This window comes from Schistocerca serialis, chromosome 2 (assembly GCF_023864345.2).
Source record: "Schistocerca serialis cubense isolate TAMUIC-IGC-003099 chromosome 2, iqSchSeri2.2, whole genome shotgun sequence".
Lineage (NCBI taxonomy): Eukaryota > Metazoa > Arthropoda > Insecta > Orthoptera > Acrididae > Schistocerca > Schistocerca serialis.
In genome coordinates, this window is record NC_064639.1 from 211,253,262 (window position 1) to 211,262,533 (window position 9,272).

The 9,272-nt window shown below is 38.7% G+C and overlaps 1 protein-coding gene across 1 annotated transcript; it reads right to left on the bottom strand.

The window, feature by feature from the left end:
- Window positions 1-2,465: 2,465 nt before the first annotated feature.
- On the bottom strand, window positions 2,466-6,977 carry LOC126456951 (zinc finger protein 479-like). Its single transcript, XM_050092887.1, has 3 exons — window positions 6,848-6,977; window positions 6,271-6,432; window positions 2,466-4,976 (listed from the first exon to the last, which is right to left on the bottom strand). Exons 1-3 carry the CDS (start codon window positions 6,974-6,976, stop codon window positions 4,347-4,349), a joined length of 921 nt encoding a protein of 306 aa, XP_049948844.1. The 5' UTR covers window position 6,977; the 3' UTR covers window positions 2,466-4,346.
- Window positions 6,978-9,272: the final 2,295 nt, after the last annotated feature.

Sequence of the window (9,272 nt, forward strand, 5' to 3'; positions counted from 1 at the left end):
AATAAATGTAAATGTCACTACTATGTAAAAACCCTTGATTGTGAGACAGATTGCATAATCAAAACCAAGATTTTGTGCAGTTGTTTCTCAGGTGGCAAGACAATAGTATTGTGTGTGACTATAAAGCCATCTTAGATGTAGTCTCCTAGAATTATGCCAGAGCATATAAATTGCCTTTTGGCACAAGATACGTTATGGTATTGAAGGTACACACTTTCTGCACTCTGTGTCTTGTCATTGTAGCAGGAAATAGTATCTCATATTAATGGGAAAGCAACTGAACAATGGGAGATATCTCACACTAATGGGAAAGAAACTGAACAAAGGGAGAACATCAAATGTGACAAGCAGATGCTTTTTGCTTGTTCATGACTATGTTATTGCTGTTCCAAAAACTTTAAAGGAGATTTAAAAAATACTATTGATCACTCATTATGTGGTCATAGTGATTAATAGGCAGCACATGATGGTACTGACCCCTGAAAACAATATGAATAAAACACTTCCTACTGTTCTGCAAAATTATATTTATTTGGTCATGAATTGGCTTCGCTTCTTAGCCATCATCAGGTTACGACTGAATATTGCTAACACAAATAAAATGACATGCAACTTATAAACAGATGTAACTTATATAAGAAGATCCAAAAAAATGATAACAAGTAGTATGTTTACTTAAGATCACCTGTCTGCATTTTCAGCACAATGTAAAACTTCACATTCTGTATCATATAAGTGGTTTTTAAGTTAAAAGATGATTGTTGAGTGTTGGCTCTTTCCTCAATTCAGTACATTGCAACTGAGTGACTTTCAAGAATTAAACTCTTGACATTACAAAAACTCGTATTTTGCAACTACAAAGAATTCATAATGACTTAGCAACTCGTAGAGAACACACATGGTGAAGGTTTAATTATAGATATAATTTTTTTTAAATATGTGCAGGAGCAACATGGATGAGTTTGCTAAAGACATTGCATCAGTATGTCATGTTAGCTACTTCTTATTTCCTGGAACCCTGCAAAGATCATCTCTGCTGCATCTACCACTAATTCACCGGGCTTCATGTCAAAGGCACTTCCATTTCATTTTCATTATAGTCATTATTATGTCTTTCACTCTAATGTGTTTCCTGATTTATTCATTTATTTTCCTGCCATTAGTAATTTACAGAGAGCATCCCTCCTTGGTTACTGAGGCAAACCTCAGCTTTTGATTGGTTGTCACATTCAAATCTCATGTGTCAGTGTGGTAGGTTACATTCGACTGTAAATTTTCTTGTTCACACACACTAGCAACCTGATTCTGAAAACCCTATTCAGTAAAATACTAAAAGTACTCCATGCCACTTTTATATAGTTGTGATGGTATCTGCAAGACATATTACACCACTAAAACTTCTGTAATGTTTGTATGTATTGTACTATAGTGCTTATTGTGTTAATTTTTATGTTTATTTCTTTGCTGTACATTCAGTTAAAACTTCAACTACACTTGGGTTCAAATGTACCCCAGTTACACATACACCTTCTTATTTTGCTGTGTCCAGGATCTGACAAGATACGCTGCTGCAAAAGACAAACTCATTCAATCTTCTACTCTCTTGCAAACAAATATTTTGCTGTTAAATTCTCGCCGAAAAGTGTCTACTGCTTATTATGGTAAAGTGACCATCTTTTGCAGACCACTGATTCATGTTGCTTTTCTTCATATATAACCTAGAATTTTCTCCCTGCCATTGCAAGTTACAACAAAATAATTTTTTAATATAGAGGACACTTCTGTTTTTTGTATTGTGTATAAAATCTCTGGTTCAGAAGGTGAAATTTATTGGAGAGAGTTTGTAAGATATGGAAATCTGTCTGCTATTATGGAGGGTCAAAATTGAACAGCCAGTCGCCGTAGTGGAATCAGTGTGGCCCAGACCACTCAGAAATCTTGATTCGAACTATCCAAATTTACTGGAGTGTCAGGACCAGTTATAAATAACTGGCTGAAATATTTTTAATGAAAAGAGAAATTAATAAAACATGCAGCTGCTGTATGCTAACCCCACCTTTTCAATGAGGAACTTGGATTCCCTCGCAGTACCTCAGTATGCAGTCATATCATGAGCATCAGCTCCTAAAGACTTTGTTTTTGCCGTGTGAAAACCCTTGAATGCAGTGAACTGGGTATGCAAAATGAGGAATAACATCCTCCCTCAAACAGTGCAGATATATTCATATGTAACTGGCTTTTAGTTCTGAACAAAATTTCATTGATGTAATGAAGCAATATCTGTGTGTTGAAACCTTCCTATAGCTATTTTAGACACACAAAACAACTACTGCTTAAAGAGTGCCTTTGACAGTTTTGGATTGAGTTGTTACGAGTCATGCTCTTTTACCATTAAATGGAAAACTATTTTCTTGCTATGCATCTCTAAGTGTTATTAAGAGGTTAATCAGCTACAGAAGTTAATGAGCTACTGATTTGTGGAAAGTGCAAGAGACACTTAGTGATGTTCAACATTACACATAAGGAATATTAGTGACTTAATTGCTGTGTTCTCTTTTTATATAAGAAACAGTGTTTGGACTTTTCCTGCTTTGAAAATGAGACAAGTTTTCACTGTCCATCCATAGTTAGAAACTTCTGGTGTAGGTGGGTATTGTGTATAATTTAAATGATGTCGAGTCCATCCCTGCATTCTCACTAGTTGAGACTACTACTTAACTAATAAATGTGGTAATATAACTAGCAGTGGAGGTAGAGATAGACGTAACAACAAAATTATAATTTGTAACTTTTTGTATTAAATTAAGTTCATCATACTGGTGCACATCAGGTATTTACAGAATACTTGTTTAAAATAACAGCTCATTCTTCTTCAATCTCATTTTAAAGCTCACATAAAGCACCACTGACATATTTTGAAATCTGTAACATTACATAAATTAAACATCACTATAATTTGACCTTTAATGGAACACTACTCCTCTATAAATAAATTTCCATTCAGGCACTTTGTGTGTACAATACAGAAGCCAGCCTCAGAGAACTGTAAAATTGTAAGTATGAAATTCAGTCATTTAGGAACCTGTTTTTGCAGTAATAAAATGCAGTCTTGATACATAAGCTTTTGGACACTTAGTTTTTGAAGACTGCAGTATAATTTATATTGCAATCAGATCTTTGGCACAGACCAGATGCTATATGCAAGTCATTTACTTTTCAAACACATTTTCTGTACTTATTTGATGATGCCACAATAAGTACATCGCAACTGTATTTCATGCTAACAATATAATAAATACTATAACTGTGAAAGACATCTTAGTAGTAAACTTTTTTAATAATATAACATCTTTTTCCTAGGACATAGAATCTCTGCATTACTGCAGATATCTCTCTGCTTAAACATCAGACTAGATAGTTAATTGTTCTCACTGCAGTTTCATGGAAATGGTTAGCAACACATTTTAATAAATATTTTCTATTCTGCAGTAGATCTGCATCTGCAGTGCCATTAATCTGACTAGCTCTGTACTAATGCAAAAATAACACACACTCACTGTATATCAGTACAGAAATGACATTAAGTTTTACAGATACTGCATCCAAACCAATTGTGCTCTGAGAATTAATGACAATAGATTTTCTTTTAGAATGATACTAAATGGTTTTACACTCAACTGCAGCAGATTCAAGTTACCAACTTTGGATAAACAAGTGCCATAACTCATGGCTCCCTCCTTAAGTGGGTTTTGCACAAACCCATGAACATGTGTAACATACATCAAATCTATCATTGGTATACTCTATACTACGGTACTTATATTGCAAGTGATTCTGCAGTAATGACATCTAATGATTGATTGACAACTGGAATTTGTAACCCCAGAAACACAAATTTGAGAGCATATTACATAATTTGTAAGTTATGTAGTTAAATGACTACAAATAGCTTTTTGACAGGGTAACAGCAACTAACAGAAGTTCCGAAAACAAAGAAGAAAGTGCATGGACTTTGTGTCAGGTACAGCTTGAAATGAATGTACATGACTACTTGTAGGGCACTGATCTCTACATCCGAGATCTTACTTTGTTCTCCTACAATAAATGACTGTAGTACTGTATTAAAAGTTTTGTTCTTACACTTTTAAGTTACCATGTTTTCACACACATTTATATCATGTGTGCTCATGTTCAAGTAACTCTTCGAAATGGCACATCTTGAGGTATGTACGAGATTTCTTCGAAATCAGTTTTCCTTTCACATTTGGCAAGCACGTAAAAAAATGATCACAGCCATCAGATAATGTAAATACGTAAAATTAATAACTTTCGACGGCAATTAATCGTCACGTAGAACTCTCGGAGGTGCTAGGGCGCGCACTGGCATGTGCAGTCTTCACGTGTCCCAGCATTTTGTCACTGCGCCCGAATGTCTTGGGACAGTGGGGGCACGTGTAGGGCTTTTCTCCAGAGTGAATCTTGCGGTGGCGTAGCAAATTGCTAGTATGTGAGAAACGTTTGTTGCACACGGGGCAGGCATAAGGCCGTTCGCCCGTATGCGTACGCCGGTGTTTCTTGAGGTCACCGGCGTGGTTGAAGGATTTGCTGCAGAAGTCGCAGATGAGGCCCTTCTTGTGCGTCGTGCCCTGCAGCGGACTCGACACGGGCACCTTCTGCTCGTCTTCGACAGTGGAGCTGGGTTGCGGGGGCGGCGTCTGCGCGGCCTGGCTCAAAGGGCTACTCGATGGAGCACTGTCGCTCTCCTCCAGCGTGTCTTCCAGGGGCAGGCTGCCGTAGCGACTCAGCGTGCATTTCACGCACTTGCAGAGTCTCAGGTGTCCCACATGTTTGTTATCCGCTCTCGAACTTATGTCCAGATTTGCGGGAAACCATGGCTTGCTCTTCTCTGGCCGCTCGTCCATAACCATTGGTTCCAATAGCTTCACGTCTGCTGTATCAGCGTAATACATGCCGTCCTGAAAGGAAACAAAATTCGAAAACTACAATTAGACGCTCAATTCCTTAGTAGCAACAAAAATGCGTGTGTAAACACTTATGCGTGCATATGAGCGTTTGTGTACACACTCATATATAGTGTGTTTGTAGACGAATAATTTATCTTACAGTCTGGAATGATTTTCGGTTGAATAAATAAAAAAGTTTTTGAAGACAGCCACAATTCTCACTTGTTATTTTTTATTTACCGATTTCGCTCTTCAAATGTAGAAGAGCATAACATAAGTTTAACATAAGTTTAACTACTATAGTACAGACAATTCAATGTTCAGTGCTCTCAGCCAACTTTAAACTGTGTATTTTGATGATGATTTTGTTCACGTGAAGAGCGAAGCCGGTAAATAAAAAATACTAAGCGCAACTTGTTACTGTTTTCAAAAACTTAGTTTTAACAGTCGCTTCCCCTGTGGGCAATCCCTACTCTTGCAGAATAAATGCACTATAATATTTATTTTTATAGGAACACGGATCATGAAACACTGCTGCCACTTTCGCTAAGACGACAAAATACTGATACATTTTACGATCATTTAACTGGCTGCTATGGAAATTACAACTGCAGTTGTCAAACTAGTTCGATTACGGAACATTTACGAAAATTCTGAACCTTTGTGTAATCTCAAATTTATCGCGATCATTGCAAGCCCAAGGTTGCTGTAGTGTTTAAAAAATAAAAACGTGCTTTCTAATGTCTGATTAGTCTATTTATATTGTTTAGGCAGCTTTGTTAAATATTTTGTCTTTCAGATTACTTTTTTCGCGGAATTCTGAGAATTTTTGAATTACAGCAGTTAGAATGTATCGGACATCAGAATTAGACATATTAGCTTTATAAAAGTGTTTGTCTAACTTTGAGTTTACTATTGTTTGAATCATTTGTCGCTTATTACAAAGATATTGTTTAGTGGGATGCTCTAATACGTTCATTAATTAAGCGCAACTGGAATTACAGTACATGAGGCTTCTCGTGACCACAGAGAATGTAACTATAGTTCAGATGTTAGAAACGAATAGCCAACAATCAGGAAACAAAGCAAACGGAGATATGGGCACTAAAAAAATTATACAGAATATTGTTAAAACTGCATGACACATTTATGATCTCAATGAACGTAATGTCAGTTACTATTCCAAGTCCTGCGGTTGACGGAAAGTGATTGGAATCATTTGTGTGGACAAAGTTATGAAAACTTACGTTAAATAAATATGAACTGATGCAACTAAGCTATATGTATTTCAAAACATCATACTCACTTCAGGCGTGGCACATGTTGTTGGGTTGACGCTGTATTGGATCCGTTGGTTTCGGAACTGGTTTTCTGCGATAAAATGGTCTTGCATAAACTCGTAACACACTTCCAATCTTGCTACACACTTCCAGCACAATGAAGTTGGTAGATCGTCACTGGTAGAAACCTAAGTAAGAAGAGAAGAGTTGATTTTGAAAATGAACTGACAATGCTACCAGGGTGCAAACAATAAGTTAGCAATATCTCAAAAACACTGCAGAAACGGGTTGCTATCTCTACAGGCATATACGTTTCCCCATGACACAAAAATAATTATGAAACATCACTGAGACAGCTTTCTTGCAATACGTTAAAAAACTGTCACAATTTTATGCCAGCAAAGCGCACTTCGTTACTTCATTAATACAGATATTGGTGAAGCACAAGTAGGATGTCTAGCACTGATCAAGATGCGATTCCGACTAAAACAAATTATTAGCGTAGCACTGCGTTTTATTCCACTTTCAAACGAGCGCCAAATACATCGCGGTACATTCATTTGCCGCTGTGAAGCTACAGCAGTCAGACACACGACTACTTACTGTTATACGAAGGCAGAACTGTAGTTTAAGGATCAGCTGCCGGCATCTCCCTTCCTCACTGAAGATTGATATTAAATCGTCGTGCTTGCGAGCGCACACACGGCAACAGTTCACCGTCATCCAAGCCATGCTTTCCCTCGACTGAGCCAGCGAATAGAGGCGCTCCTTGTATAGGTGGAGGGGGACCCGCTGGTACCAACATTGAAACACACAAACGCCCTAGCGCGCCTTATCTACGCTTCGTTATCGAGCCGCATATCTACGCTTGCGTGATTCATGATTAACGGATAAGCTATTTGAAACACTCCTTGCGCAAGTTAGACCAATTATGTGCATGTAATTATTAATGTTAATGACTTTGAAATAACGCGTACAATCGAGTTAAGATGGTACGAGGGAGGCGGGGCCAGCGTCGTATTTTTCCTGCAGAACCAGCGTAAGGAATTCCCCAGTCGGGAGTCCCCTGCGGTATTCCCTTATCATTTCCGACCTCTTAGGAAGCGGTAATTACCTTCTGCATTTACGATGGATGTGTGGCATCAAGGCAGGTTAGTTCCGGAAAGAAAAGTACCTTTCGTTCTAGAAAGATAGATCCGGTCGTAGCGATCTATTAAACGTGAGGGACAGCAATTACCTCGTCAGAACCTAATGAAAGGAAGGGAATTACAAGAAATAATTAAAAAAAAACGAATATTTCTCGAAAATCGCTGTTGCATGCTTCTATTCGGTCTGTCTTGTGAGATTTCAGAGGAGATTTGTTCCCCCGGTTTGTGCTTAAAATAAACGCATCCTGGAAGAAACTTTGACAGCTGTTGTAATAACTGCCGCATGTAAAATGAGATCTTGGCTTTGCATGGTATGTGTTTCAAAACCTATGAAATACGCATATTTGTGCCGAGGAAATTATTTTGGCCTCGTTTTCTTGCACCTTTATTATTTTCTGTACCAGTATGATGTGTGCAATACACTACAGGTAGTAAATCTATCCTTACTGGCGACACAAGTGAATACGTTTTCGTGTAATACACTATTCGCAGTGTCGGTAAGCATTGCACTCTGAAAACTTGACGATATTATTTAAAGTGAGGAAATCACGAATAATTTATTCTAGAAATTTTTGTAAAATCTTTACAAATTTTTCCTCGATCTTGATATCAAACAGGAGTCTAACAGTGGAAGGAGGGGGGGGGGTCTCCAATTTTTTCTGTCGATTATTTTGTGTTGAAGGATTGTTTAAATTCCTATCCTGTACATTGTGCAGTCAAGAAGAACTTTGTTATAGCTGGTAGCAAATTTAGTGGCGGCCTTAGTTATCTTTTGTAAGTGTACAATGTATTTAGAGTATTAACAATACAGTAATTAAAAACAAACGTTGTCTGCTAATTTCATTGGGATAAATGCAGAGGACACATTTAAAACATATTCGTATGCTCGAGGCAAGAATTTAATCTACAGCTACCGCATTTTACGAGACTAGATACAGTGAAGACGCTGTACATAGAAAACTCTCGGTTGCCAGCATCAATATTTTCTCAGATTTTGTATCTCACTTTTATATTTTGAAAGTAGTAAAGATGTTCATTATGGTTCAAGTTCCGGAGATTTGTTTACAAGTCCCATTGTGAACGGTTTGTACTTTGTTTACTCAATTATTGATTGTGAAGTAACCTAATTTGTAAGTGTATGATATGTCACGAAACAGAGTTACTGGAGAATTATGGTACTCCTGCAGGGTTTGCATGAAGGGAATGATGGAAATTTTTGCTCAGCTTGTTGGCAAATGATTTCATCCGTAGGAGTTTAAGATATGGTCAACCGGACTTGACTCGCAATGTAATGTGTCATTGGGAAATCACGCCGTCGCAGAAGTCATCTGCAAACGAGACGCACTTTCGCGCAGGCCGTTTAGTCACGATTCGGCGACTGGGACTCGGCTGACATGGAGTCCCTGCAGCAGGTGAGGGCTCCCCCACTCGGACACACGAGGCGCGCCTGATTCACTCCTGACGCAGTGGAAATGCTGTGACGTCTTCTGGCCGCTGGGGATTCCTGCCTGGCGCCAGGCTCGGCTGCGCGGTAGCATGGAACACTGAACTCTCCAGGGTCGCCGCGTCGACAGTGCGCATGCGCGGGACTCGCTACGCCACCTGGCGTTAGCGGGCACACACTCACACGAGGTTGCGAGCGCCACAGGTGCGGCAGTCTGTGCTCAGCACTCGGTGGAGTGTGGGCTTTCGATTCTCGAGAACCTGAGGGAATCGAATGACTGTACGAGAATGATTGTAAGCACAGCCTAAAGGCGTTTGTCCAATAACAATTTCTGCAAGCACTTGCTGAGGTATTTACATTAGAATAAACTGGCGCAAGTTTACTTCTGCAGGTTAATTTGAGGAACTTGCTGCAAGACTTTAGTTGCGTCCCGAGA

Coding starts and splice junctions, on each gene's coding strand:
- LOC126456951 (XM_050092887.1), bottom strand. CDS start 6,976: ATGGCTTGGATGACGGTGAACTGTTGCCGTGTGTGCGCTCGCAAGCAC. Junction 6,433..6,847: donor AGTTCTGCCTTCGTATAACA/GTAAGTAGTCGT, acceptor CTTCTTACTTAG/GTTTCTACCAGTGACGATCT. Junction 4,977..6,270: donor CAACATGTGCCACGCCTGAA/GTGAGTATGATG, acceptor GTTTCCTTTCAG/GACGGCATGTATTACGCTGA.